Source organism: Hyperolius riggenbachi, chromosome 2, assembly GCF_040937935.1.
Source record: "Hyperolius riggenbachi isolate aHypRig1 chromosome 2, aHypRig1.pri, whole genome shotgun sequence".
Classification (NCBI taxonomy): domain Eukaryota; kingdom Metazoa; phylum Chordata; class Amphibia; order Anura; family Hyperoliidae; genus Hyperolius; species Hyperolius riggenbachi.
The window spans coordinates 120,609,702-120,623,921 of NC_090647.1; the positions used below are offsets into that span (position 1 = coordinate 120,609,702).

At 46.8% G+C, this 14,220-nt stretch overlaps 1 protein-coding gene across 2 annotated transcripts in view; it reads right to left on the reverse strand.

The window, feature by feature from the left end:
* TESPA1 (thymocyte expressed, positive selection associated 1) overlaps nucleotides 1-14,220 on the reverse strand; it is a 137,972-nt gene that overhangs the window by 47,183 nt on the left and 76,569 nt on the right. For both annotated transcript variants that reach the window (XM_068267303.1, XM_068267302.1), the window contains exons 2-3: nucleotides 6,819-6,996; nucleotides 5,946-5,991 (exon numbers count right to left, since the gene is read on the reverse strand). In XM_068267303.1, coding sequence (XP_068123404.1) covers nucleotides 5,946-5,991; nucleotides 6,819-6,951 — 179 coding nt within the window. In that variant the 5' untranslated portion in view covers nucleotides 6,952-6,996. The remainder of the gene's footprint in view (nucleotides 1-5,945; nucleotides 5,992-6,818; nucleotides 6,997-14,220) is intronic.

A 14,220-nucleotide genomic window follows, 5' to 3' on the forward strand; every position in this document is an offset into this window, starting at 1 on the left:
CCCACACTCAGAACGAAGTAAGTAAAACTCTTCCCACTTGGGGGAATCTATGAAAATAATACACTATTGTTACCTGTGCAAAAAAAACTGACATTTTCCGCATTTAAAAGACATTTTCGCCCTTGAAACTTAAAAATCGATTTTCTCAAAAACTATAAGGTCTTTTTGAAAAAAAAAATTTTCCTCTTATTCCCACTGATCCCCTTAATATACCCTGGGAATTTGGTGTTCCTAAACTTTAAGCAGGCTTTGCTATTAACCGTTAAAGTCGGCGGGTTTTTAAATGTTTACATTTTTCCTTTGAAACTTTAACATCGATTTTCTCAAAAACTATAAGGTCTTTTTGAAAAAAAATTTCTTCCTCTTATTCCTCCTGATCTCCTTAATATATTCTCCAAATTTGAGGCTCTTAGCATTTAAGGGGGCTTTGCTATTAACCCTTAAATTCGGCGGCTTTTTTATATTATACGGAGCGTTACGGTTTAACGCGAAATTACGGTAGCGTTTAATGCGAAATTACGGCATGATACGACTGTAATGCGAAAATTACGCTTACGCGAAATTTCGCGAAATCCTTCTTCATTACGATTATGTACTTACGGCCATAATCGTAATTACACTAATTACGCGAAATTTCGCAAAATCGTAATTAGGTCATTACGCTCATCTCTATGTTCATGCCTTTGAGAACTGTTCGGACGGAAGCGTGATCGAGAGCATGCGCAGATGGGACCGCACATGCACATCACAAATGCCTCAGACGCTTGTGACTGAAAACTTCTCATGCATTTGTATTGACCTGAAGAAGCGGGCCAAGACCCATGAAATGCATTGTATATTGTGCACTAATAAATATACTTTTTCCGGGTGCATGTTATTTCAGAGCCGCTCAGTTTGGCGTGGTGAGAGACGAATGATGGCTTTCACTGTTGCCGCAGGGAGATGTAATTCGGGGTCTGGCAGCCGTCAGAGCTACGTGCCCCGTGCAGCATAACATTGCTGTCATGGGGCGCCCAGTTTCGCCGCTCGGCTCTCAGAGCCGCGCAACGAAATAAGCTGATCCGACGTTTTCCAATTACCAATAGTTTGTCCTTCTGAAAAGGTAAGATATTACGCTTCTTATCTATACAATTATCTATAGTAGCATATAACCAAGGGCACCTCAACCAGTGTTTTTAGCATAGTCCATACCCCAAGGAGGTTTTAGTCAAGAGGGCTTAATGGAGTCCTCACCACTAATCCAGGAGAGTGACCAACCAGCACCTGCACCAACAGACCTGGGACACAGAGCGGGTGGTTATATTCCCATAGGCTCAGACAGTGGTTGCAAGTTTTGTGAGTATGATACTTGCACATGTATTTTTTCATTTACACCATTGTCCAACGATACTGCACCATTAGGTTCCTGCCTCTTGGTCTCTCTAATCCCAGAGATACAATCAATAGGGGATGCAGCCCCTGCACCCACGGGAGGGCGCTCAGGGCCGTTTTGGGGAGCAGGAGAGGTCGCAGCATGAGCGCGCTGAGGGGAGAGCCCAAGGTGAGGAGGGGGGACTGTCCCCCCTCCCCGCCGATGTGTGGCCACGCTTTCCCCTCATGCTGTGACCTCTCCTGCTCCCCAAAACGTCCATGAGCGGGGGGCCCTATCCAAATTTTTGCAGGAGGTCCCGGTGATTTCTAGTTATGCCCCTGCCATCAAGGATCAAAACCCTTTCTAGCTAGTGTGTTTGTTTGGCTCAGTTTCAGGCTGCATGTTAGTTGCAGAGATGCTGCAATACACTCCAAAAATGAACAACTCCTATCTCTGATAATTCATATAATTTTACAAAACAATAGTCAAGACAAGTTTAATAGTATTAGTCAAGACAAGTAAGTATTGCTTCCACCTACACAGCATTTAGAAAAAGACAGTTTCCCTCTGTTGTTGCCTAGAACCAAGAAGTTAGTTAACTGTTATTGTGAATGTAACCCTTTTTAGGGTCAACACCACAACTTACAGAAGGTCCTCCCTGTTTACCTCAGAGGGTTTTAAGTACAGAAAATGAAAGTAAATCATTTACAGTATGTACAGTATTGTAGGCAGTATCTGAAAGTCACCAAATTTAGTAACAGAATGACTTTAGAAGCTCAGCTTCCTGCCATCATGTAACCACAGCTGTGAAAAGTGAATGATAACAACATAGGCCAGGCTTGCCGAGGGTCAGTGAAGCAGCTCAACACAGATCAACAATAATACAGAAGGTGGAATGACAAACAAGTGCAATACAGTTTACCTTACAGTAGAAAGTAATATTAACAACATAAATGCATGATACAGAGAGTTCCTCTATTTACAACACTAGAGTTGCAAAAACATCTGAAACATACAGTATAAGCAAAGTTGTCCTCATATAGATATATTGTGCTGATTTTGTTATCACATATTAGCTACTGTTGTATAAACCCAATCTTCAACATTTACGTTGAAGATTGCTCATGGCCGCACTACCCTCCGTGTACAAGAGTGGCCACACCGCGCAAGTGCAAAGTACAGCCCGCAGCTGCGCAGTGGCATGGAACCACTCATCAGAGCTTCTTTCTCCATGCATGAGCGGCTCCATGCTACTGTGCAGATGCAGGCTGTACTTTGTTCCTGTGCAGTGTGGTCACGCTCATATATAGAAGGAAGAGTGGTAAAGAGGGTCCTGACTAGCAGCAGAGGGGTCATGGAGGATCAGAGAAGACTCTGCCTGCTACTGACATAAGTATGTATCTTTTTTTTTTTGCATCCATTTAAATTTGCTGCGGTCAAATTTCAGTGCAGGGTGAAGCCGAAAGACAGCTCACCCTGTGCTTGATGAACATCCAGGGTGGCGTTAATGCTATTCTTCCTCCACATTGTAGCAACTCGGGGGCACATGTAATTTGGGCACCGGCATTACGGCCTATGGTGGCTCTGCACCAAAATTAGCTGGCTTGTTTTTAAACTTCTAGGTTTACTTTCACAGCAGGCTGTACACCAGGTGCATGTAGACGTTTCAAAGGGTCTCACTTTTCCTGCTATCAATGTACCTTAAAGTGGACCTCCATGGTAAATACTAAAATCCGGCAGCCTGCAAGTAAAACAAAGTTATATTTACCTGAGAAGCCTTGTCCCGCGATGCCGTTTCAAAGTCCCTGCATCACCTAACCTCCGGCGCCTGGCCCCGCCGCTCTCTCTGCATAGAAAAATGTCAAGCTATTTACTGTAGTAAATAGCTTGGTGTTTTTTCTCCGGGGAGAGAAAGGAGGCGGGGCCAGGCACCGGAAGTTAGGTGATGCAGGGATTTCGGGATGGCATCGCGGGAAAAGACTTCTCGGGTAATTATAACTTTTTTATTACTTGCAGGCTGCCGGATTTTAGTATTTACTATGGAGGTCCTCTTTAAGGTACATTGATAGCAGGGTACATTGATAGCAGTACTGCTCATGTTAGTGATTTTTTTAATGACTTTCATTATAATAGTGTTTTAATTTACAGTTTCCCATTGCAGTGCTCCACATTATAATTTCTGTATGTAGTGTTCCCCATTAGAATGCTACTGTTATAGAGCTCTTAATATAATGCCCTTGTGTCTTTTTGGTGGGAATGGTAAAGTTGGGAACAATGCAGTCGCCCCAGATGATCAGGACCTTGCAGTAACACATCACGGCCTCTGTACACACGCTAGATTACCAGCAGAGATGGCCCCGACTGGCAGCCTCGGCCAAACTTAGTCTAGCAGGCTTTACCATTGCCATCTCCATGCAGCTATTACACTTTGTGGTCTTCATTGGCACATACTAATGATATGTATTTTGCATCTATTTCACACTATACAGCCTTTATCTGCATACACGGTTGTTATCTCCATGTATATATTACAGTTTGTAGTCTTTATTGGGCTCACTATTGCTATCTCCATCAGAGCTGGATCATCGACAAAGCAACCCCAGGGAGTTGCCTAGGGCCTGGAGAGAATCGAGGGGCCTAGTGGATACTTCCCCCACCAAATCTTACTAAAAAAACAAACAAACAGGTAAGCATCAACAGTGGGCAAAAACTACTATCCTGTCTAGGGCCCCATTTCATCTTTATCCTTTTCTGATCTCCATGTGCAACAGACAAACTAACAGTGATTGACTTAAAACAGGATAGGTGTAATAAGCCAGATAGGATAGGTGTAATAAGCCAGATAGGATAGGTGCAATCAGCCAGATAGGATAGGTGTAATAAGCCAGATAGGATAGGTGTAATCAGCCAGATAGGATAGGTAGTAATCAGCCAGATATGATAGGTGGAATCAGCCAGATATGATAGGTGTAATAAGCCAGATAGGATAGATGTAATAAGCCAGATAGGATAGGTGTAATCAGCCAGATAGGATAGGTAGTAATCAGCCAGATAGGGTAGGTGTAATAAGCCAGATAGGATAGGTGTAATCAGCCAGATAGGATAGGTGTAATCAGCCAGATAGGATAGGTGTAATAAGCCAGATAGGATAGGTGTAATCAGCCAGATAGGATAGGTGTAATAAGCCAGATAGGGTAGGTGTAATAAGCCAGATAGGATAGGTGTAATCAGCCAGATAGGATAGGTGTAATCAGCCAGATAGGATAGGTATAATAAGTCAGATAGGATAGGTGTAATCAGCCAGATAGGATAGGTAGTAATCAGCCAGATAGGATAGGTGTAATCAGTCAGATAGGATAGGTGTAATAAGCCAGATAGGATAGGTGTAATCAGCCAGATAGGATAGGTGTAATAAGCCAGATAGGGTAGGTGTAATAAGCCCGATAGGATAGGTGTAATCAGCCAGATAGGATAGGTGTAATCAGCCAGATAGGATAGGTATAATAAGTCAGATAGGATAGGTGTAATCAGCCAGATAGGATAGGTAGTAATCAGCCAGATAGGATAGGTGCAATCAGCCAGATAGGATAGGTGTAATAAGCCAGATAGGATAGGTGTAATCAGCCAGATAGGATAGGTAGTAATCAGCCAGATATGATAGGTGGAATCAGCCAGATATGATAGGTGTAATAAGCCAGATAGGATAGATGTAATAAGCCAGATAGGATAGGTGTAATCAGCCAGATAGGATAGGTAGTAATCAGCCAGATAGGGTAGGTGTAATAAGCCAGATAGGATAGGTGTAATCAGCCAGATAGGATAGGTGTAATCAGCCAGATAGGATAGGTGTAATAAGCCAGATAGGATAGGTGTAATCAGCCAGATAGGATAGGTGTAATAAGCCAGATAGCGTAGGTGTAATAAGCCAGATAGGATAGGTGTAATCAGCCAGATAGGATAGGTGTAATCAGCCAGATAGGATAGGTATAATAAGTCAGATAGGATAGGTGTAATCAGCCAGATAGGATAGGTAGTAATCAGCCAGATAGGATAGGTGTAATCAGTCAGATAGGATAGGTGTACTAAGCCTGATAGGATAGGTGTAATCAGCCAGATAGGATAGGTGTAATAAGCCAGACAGGATAGGTGTGATACCTTAAAGAGGAACTCCAGTAATGTAATAAAAAGTGCTTAATTTTTACAATAATTATGTATCAGTGATTTAGTCAGTGTTTGCTCATTGTAAAATCTTTCCTCTCCCTGATTTACATTTAGACATTTATCACATGGTGACATTTTTTACTGCGGGCAGCTGATGTCACTGGAAAGAGATGCTGCTTGCTTTTTTGGCAGTTGGAAACAGCTGATATTTCCCACAATGCAACAAGGCTCCCACATTGTGATGTCAGTACCTCACTGCTGTAAGGCACTGGCATTACACTGTGGGAGGGGTTTCACCACAAAATCAGCCATACAGAGCCCCCTGATGATCCGTTTGAGAACAGGAAAATATTTCTCATGGGAAAGGGGGTGTCAGCTACTGATTGGGATGATGTTCAATTCTTGGTTACGGTTTGTCTTTAAGAAAGCTTACCTGCAGTCTTGAAGCCAGCCACTGATCCTGTCTGCAGACATTCCCTCTAAAAAATAAAAGTTTTCTTGCATTACATAATCATAAAATGCACCATAAAGTGACCATTTACAAAGTCAGTACACAGATAAAATTCCATCTGGGAGATGTTCAAGCTAATGAAAGACAAACGGTCGCCCTTTGCAGTAAATAGATAAGAGGTCATGAATGACCCCTTTTGCAAGTATACTCGGGTGGGGTAGCTATTTTGTTGTCTATGGCCAGATAACTATAAGCCCCCCAGATACTATTAGCCCCCATATTATTAACCTTACCTTCTATTTGTGCACACAGAGTTGAAGAAGGGGCCCTTCTGTTTAACACCAGAGCAATGGTGTACAGCAGGATGGGAAGAGGATTTTCTCCTTCCTCCCCCTGTTTCCTGTATAACGGGATTAAAGAGGTACAAAAATACTAGGCAGGTGGCTGTTTAACATTTTGTAGTCTCTACTCTGATTTGTATTTGATAAAAAAAACATAAACATGAGACAGATTCCACTAATAAGTAGATTCTCTGGTGTATATATTTTTAGGCCATAAGTGGGGGTTGTAGGCATATGCATGGAATAGTTTATACAGAGGTATATATAGTAATTTTTAATAACATTGCAAAAAGACTCATGCTGCACCCATGTAAATGTAGGGCAATTTTATGACAAAAGTGGAAATCCTCTTTGGAATTGCAATAACTGGGCATGTCACATCAGCTTTTATTTGGGGTGTGCCATTTTTGACACCTATTTCCATGCATCACAGGTACCTTCAAAAAGGCAGGAACTGTAGCTATAAATCGATATGTGATAGGATTATGGGTGAATGACAGTGATCATGACTCACCATCCAGAAAAGCATTGTCCAGGTCTTGGAAAGTAAATTCTGTCATACTGAAACTGAAAGAATCTTCTGCAGTGTCCACATGACGTGGGCGTGTCCAAGCTAAGCGCTTTTCCAAGAGACCCATGCGCTCCATTGCTGGATATGTCTGGGAATGCAGATGTTAGGTGTGTTGTATTCACTAGGCAAAAGGATAAAAGCATAAAACGTTACACTATAAAGTTCTCCTGTAAGAAGTTAATCATTGTCAGACATGAAATGCAGTTTGAAGTTTAACTTCTAACTCCTTTAGTAGATAGAAAGGTTATTTTAACTCTGTTCTAGAGGAATACCTTTGAACAGTGCATTCATTGCATTAAATACGCCTTTTGTGGCTAACTATCTTCTGTCTGCTTATCCCCTGTATACTGGGCTGTACTTTTGACCAGACTAACTGTCATGGTTATAGTCATTGGCAGGGGCATTGCTAGCCCCAAAGATCCGTGGCACATGCCACAGAACTATCCTGGGGTGTCTGGATATCCCTCAGGCTTGGTTTCCATTTGTGCGGCGGCATGCGTCTTGCGAGACGCGATGCCGGCACAGCTGTTGCCTCTTGCAGCCGAATCCCTCTAGCCGTGCTATGCGCGGCTATGGGATTCGGACAGCTACGCACAAAATTATGCTGCAGGGCCTCAGATTTTTCCTCGGCCACGAATTCGGATGGCTCTCATAGACTTCTATAGGCTGCTGAAATCCATCCGAATTCGTGGGCGGGGAATCGGCCTGGATTCGCAGCAGTGGAAACCCGGCCTCAGGCAGAGGGAAGCAGTACTCCCTTCTGGCCACTTTGTCTCTTCCTAGTATCCGAGAATATCAGATGCTAGAGCTCCTAGTGTCTTATTCTCAGATGCTGGGGGAGAATTGCCAGCTACAGAGGATGTCTTCAACATTTTGCTGGGCATACCTACTTAGACCGCTGCTAAGTGTATGTAAATTTGTCTCCACCCATGATCACACCCACATCCTGGTGCGTAGCCACACCCATCTTTTGTCTTGAGTTCCCAAAAGTGCCCCAGATCTCTTAGGATCCTAGCAATGCCCTTGGTCATTTTGGAGGTGCAGAGTAATTCTAAAATTTAGCTCACAGCGGCAAAAATCTCTCTTACTGGAATTCTTGCACAATAGCCAGACAATTTTGGACCGAATTTTGCACTTTACATTGAAGTCAATAGTGCTGACTTTTGCAGTAAATAGCAAAACCCCCATAGAGGTTGTCATTAGTGTTGGGCGAACATCTAGATGTTCGGGTTCGGGCCGAACAGGCCGAACATGGCCGCGATGTTCGGGTGTTCGACCCGAACTCCGAACATAATGGAAGTCAATGGGGACCCGAACTTTTGTGCTTTGTAAAGCCTCCTTACATGCTACATACCCCAAATTTACAGGGTATGTGCACTTTGGGAGTGGGTACAAGAGGAAAAAAATTTTTTAGCAAAAAGAGGTTATAGTTTTTGAGAAAATCGATTTTAAAGTTTCAAAGGGAAAACTGTCTTTTAAATGCGGGAAATGTCTGTTTTCTTTGCACAGGTAACATGCTTTTTGTCGGCATGCAGTCATAAATGTAATACATATAAGAGGTTCCAGGAAAAAGGACCGGTAACGCTAACCCAGCAGCAGCACACGTGATGGAACAGGAGGAGGGTGGCGCAGGAGGAGAAGGCCACGCTTTGTGAGACACAACAACCCAGGCCTTGCATGAGGACAAGAAGCGTGCGGATAGCATGCTTTGTACCGCCATGCAGTCATAAATTTAATAAAGATAAGTGGTTCAATAAACAGGGACCACGCGGCAACGCTAACCCAGCAGCAGCAGACGTGATGGAACAGGAGGAGGCGCAGGAGGAGAAGGCCACGCTTTGTGAGACACAACAACCCAGGCCTTGCATGAGGACAAGAAGCGTGCGGATAGCATGCTTTGTACCGCCATGCAGTCATAAATGTAATAAAGATAAGAGGTTCCATAAACAGGGACCGGCAACGCTAACCCAGCAGCAGCAGCAGCACACATGATGGAACAGGAGCAGGCGCAGAAGGAGAAGGCCACGCTTTGTGAGACACAACAACCCAGGCCTTGCATGAGGTACCGCCATGCAGTCATAAATGTAATAAAGATAAGTGGTTCAATAAACAGGGACCACGCGGCAACGCTAACCCAGCAGCAGCAGCAGACGTGATGGAACAGGAGGAGGCGCAGGAGGAGAAGACCACGCTTTGTGAGACACAACAACCCAGGCCTTGCATGAGGACAAGAAGCGTGCGGATAGCATGCTTTGTACCGCCATGCAGTCATAAATGTAATAAAGATAAGTGGTTCAATAAACAGGGACCACGCGGCAACGCTAACCCAGCAGCAGCAGACGTGATGGAACAGGAGGAGGCGCAGGAGGAGAAGGCCACGCTTTGTGAGACACAACAACCCAGGCCTTGCATGAGGACAAGAAGCGTGCGGATAGCATGCTTTGTACCGCCATGCAGTCATAAATGTAATAAAGATAAGAGGTTCCATAAACAGGGACCGGCAACGCTAACCCAGCAGCAGCAGCAGCACACGTGATGGAACAGGAGCAGGCGCAGGAGGAGAAGGCCACGCTTTGTGAGACACAACAACCCAGGCCTTGCATGAGGTACCGCCATGCAGTCATAAATGTAATAAAGATAAGTGGTTCAATAAACAGGGACCACGCGGCAACGCTAACCCAGCAGCAGCAGACGTGATGGAACAGGAGGAGGCGCAGGAGGAGAAGGCCACGCTTTGTGAGACACAACAACCCAGGCCTTGCATGAGGTACCGCCATGCAGTCATAAATATAATAAAGATAAGTGGTTCAATAAACAGGGACCGGCAACGCTAACCCAGCAGCAGCAGCAGCACACGTGATGGAACAGGAGCAGGCGCAGGAGGAGAAGGCCACGCTTTGTGAGACACAACAACCCAGGCCTTGCATGAGGACAAAAAGCGTGCGGATATAGCAGCAATGCTTTTTGCCGCCATGCAGTCATAAATGTAATACAGATGAGAGGTTCAATAAACAGGGACCGGTAACGCTACACCATCCCAGATGTTCATTGGTCATGTTACTTGGTTGGGGTCCTGGAGTGTTGCGTAGTCGTTTCCAATCCAGGATTGATTCATTTTAATTTGAGTCAGACGGTCTGCATTTTCTGTGGAGAGGCGGATACGCCGATCTGTGACGATGCCTCCGGCAGCACTGAAACAGCGTTCCGACATAACGCTGGCTGCCGGGCAAGCCAGCACCTCTATTGCGTACATTGCCAGTTCGTGCCAGGTGTCTAGCTTCGATACCCAATAGTTGAAGGGTGCAGATGGATTGTTCGACACAGCTACGTCATCTGACATGTAGTCCTTGACCATCTTCTCCAGGCGATCGGTGTTGGAGGTGGATCTGCACGCTTCCTGTTCAGTGGGCTGCTGCTGCATGGGTGTCAGAAAATTTTCCCACTCCAAGGACACTGCCGATACCGTTCCCTTTTGGGCACTAGCTGCGGCTTGCGTTGTTTGCTGCCCTCCTGGTCGTCCTGGGTTTGCGGAAGTCAGTCTGTCGGCGTACAACTGGCTAGAGGAGGGGGAGGATGTCAATCTCCTCTCTAAAGTCTCCACAAGGGCCTGCTGGTATTCTTCCATTTTGACCTGTCTGACTCTTTCTTCAAGCAGTTTTGGAACATTGTGTTTGTACCGTGGATCCAGAAGGGTATAAACCCAGTAATTGGTGTTGTCCAGAATGCGCACAATGCGTGGGTCGCGTTCAATGCAGTCTAGCATGAATTGAGCCATGTGTGCAAGAGTCCTACCAGAATCCTCATCATCCTCTTGTGAGCGTTGTGATAGTTGTTGTGATGCATCATAGTCGTCACCTTCCTCCTGGTCTGCTTCTGCTGACCATTCGCGCTGAATTGTGGAAGTCCAACGTGCACCGCTCTGGCCCTCGTCAGTGGTGGCATGAAATTCCTGCTCCAACTCCAGCTGTTCCTCCTCCTCTTCTTCGTCATAGCTGCTGGGGCCAGCGTTCCCTGAGGCGGATGGCCTGATGTTGGTACCATCACGCTGATCGTTTTCTCCTTCAGATTCCCCCAGTTGCATCATGACAGCTGTTTCCTTGATTTTCAACATTGACCTCTTCAGTAAACACAGCAGTGGTATGGTAATGCTGACTGAAGAGTTGTCACTGCTCACAAGCAACGTGGATTGCTCAAAATTTTGGAGGACTTGGCAGAGGTCCAACATGTTGGCCCAATCGGATCCACAGAAGCTTGGCAGCTGGCCGGATGCGCCTCGGTACTGCGCCGTCATGTACTGGACCACTGCACTCTTCTGCTCACAAAAGCGTGCTAGCATGTGCAGCGTAGAATTCCAGCGCGTAGGGACATCACACAGCAAGCGATGGTGGGGGAGATTGAAGCGCTCCTGCATCTTGGCGAGTGCCCCCGAAGCAGTACTGGAATTTCTACAATGTTTGGCCACTCGACGCACCTTCAACAGAAGATCGGCCACGCCTGGGTATGTCCTCAGGAACCGCTGAACTACTAGGTTCATCACGTGCGCCAGGCAAGGGATGTGTGTCAGCTTAGCCAACCTTAAAGCGCGAATGAGATTACTCCCATTATCACACACAACCATGCCCGGTTTCAAGTCCAGCGGTGCCAGCCACAAATCCGTCTGTTCCTTTATTCCCTTCCAAATTTCCTCCCCTGTGTGCTGCTTATCCCCAAGGCAGATCAGCTTCAGCAACGCTTGCTGACGCATGCCAACAGCTGTGCTGCACTGCTTCCACGATCCTACTGCTGCTGGGTTAGCGTTTCCGGATGAGGTACAGCTTTGAGATGCGTTGGAGGAGAAGGAGTCAGAGAGGTAGGTGCTGCTGTTGTTATCCAGTGGGAGGGACGGCGGTGCAGCTGTTTGCGGCGTGGGCAACACCCGCGCCGTAGCAGGTGAGGAATCGCTGCCAGGCTCCACAAGGTTCACCCAGTGCGCGGTAAGGGAGATGTATCGACCCTGGCCGAACGCACTCGTCCAAGTGTCAGTGGTGAGGTGAACCTTGCAGGCAACGGCATTCTTCAAGCTTCGGGTTATTTTGCTGACCACGTGCTCATGCAACTCAGGCACTGCAGAGCGCGCAAAGTGGTAGCGGCTGGGAACCACGTAACATGGGATGGCCACTGACATCATGCCCTTGAAGCTGTTTGTCTCCACCACTCGATATGGCAGCATTTCGCAGGCCAGAAGCTTGGCTATGCTGGCTGTTACTGCCACGGCCCGGGGGTCATTTGCTGGCAATTTCCTCTTGCGCTCAAACATCTCCGACACAGACAACTGAACCGTAGCGCTGCACACGGAAGGGCTGTTGGTTGTTGTGTTTGATGAACACTGGGAGACCTCAAGAGCACTACTCCGGAAAGTGACAGTGTCAGCGTCGTCTGATGTTTGTGAATGTTGTGAACCACGCAATGGCTGGGCTACTGCTGCTGCTGAGGCGGGTCTGGTGGTGAGTCTGGTGAACCCAAGGGAGGCAGTGTTGCTGGTACCCTGTCCTGCCGCGTTTGCCCACAGAGTGGGATGTTTGGATAGCATGTGGCGGCTCATGCTGGTGGTGGAGAGGTTGTTAATACTTTTCCCCCTGCTCAGGCGAGTCTTGCACACCTTGCAAATCGCCATGGTAACATCCTCAGTGCAGTCTTCAAAGAAAGCCCAGACTTTGGAGCACCTGCCTCCTTGCTGGCGATTTCTGTTTCCTCCTCTTTTGCCTCTCACTCTAACTTCCACGCTTGTGGTGCCTGAAATTGCGCGCCGCCTACCTTGTGGCACAAGGCGAACTCGTGCAGCAGTGGGTTCTTCAACAGACTCATCTGTGCTGCTGCTACGACGGCGATGTTCTCGTTCACAAATAAAATCTGGGTCTCTGTCCACATTGTCCATACCCTCCTCTTCCATCTCCTCAAACTCGTCATATGTCATTGTGGGGGGCCGCCGCCGTGGAGTAGAGCTCCCCAGAACAACCTCTGCGCAGCTCACTCCAACGTCGTCTTCCAGATCTTGTCGGCCGACCTCCTGCAATTGCAACCCCTCCTGCTCAACTTGCTCTGGGATTTGGGTTTCCGAGTCCTCCTTGGACTCGCCTTGTATTTCAGTGCGCGGTGCATTTCCCACAGTTAATGGTTGTGAATCCGGGCACAACATTTCTGGCTGTTCCTCCATTGACCTTTCATAGGTGGAAGTTTGTTGGGCTGGGAATAGCTCCTGTGAATACCCCATTGTGTCCTGAGGTAATTCATAGGACTGGTTATCTGGCAGTTGTGTGCGTGGTGTCGCTGCCGGTTGTGTCAGCTTTGTGCCCACTGGCTCCTTGTAACTGGCTGAGGACTCGGACCTCGTGCGTGATGTGCTGGTGCTGCTTAACCCACTGCTGGACGCTTGAGAGGTCATCCAAGTAATTATCTGGTCCTGTTCTTTTGGATTTGTGAGGGTTGTTGTCCTGGACAACATGGGCGGTATTGAGTGGGTTTTCTTGGGTGCTCCCCTGTGGCCTGTACGTGAACCGTCAGGGGAAACACCTCTTCCCTTGCCCCTTCCTCTTTCACCGGATTTCTTCCTCATTTCACTTATCCTTACAGTACACGCTGACTGGCAGCAGTACAGTGGCAGTACAGAAATGCTATACAGTACCACTATTCCCAGCAGTGACACAGAGCACAATGCTATACAGTGGCGGGTGAGCGGTGTACTACTGTTCCCAGGCCCAGCAGACACAGAGTGGAAGTAAACACAATGCTATATAGTCTGGCTGAGCGGTGTACACAGAGTGGCAGTACACACAATGCTATATAGTCTGGCTAAGCCGTGTACACAGAGTGTCATTAAACACAATGCTATATATAGCGTGGCTGAGCGAGGTGCACAGTGGCAGTACACACAATGCTTTATAGTCAGGCTGAGCCGTGTACACAGAGTGTCAGTAAACAATGGTATATAGTCTGGCTGAGCGGTGTACACAGAGTGGCAGTAAACACAATGCTATATATAGCGTGGCTGAGCGAGGTGCACAGTGGCAGTACACACAATGCTATAGAGCCAGGCTAAGCCGTGTACACAGAGTGTCAGAAAACACAATGCTATATATAGCGTGGCTGAGCGAGGTGCACAGTGGCAGTACACACAATGCTATATATAGCGTGGCTGAACGAGGTGCACAGTGGCAGTACACACAATGCTATATATAGCGTGGCTGAGCGAGGTGCACAGTGGCAGTACACACAATGCTATATATAGCGTGGCTGAGCGAGGTGCACAGTGGCAGTACACACAATGCTATATATAGCGTGGCTGAGCGAGGTGCACAGTGGCAGTACA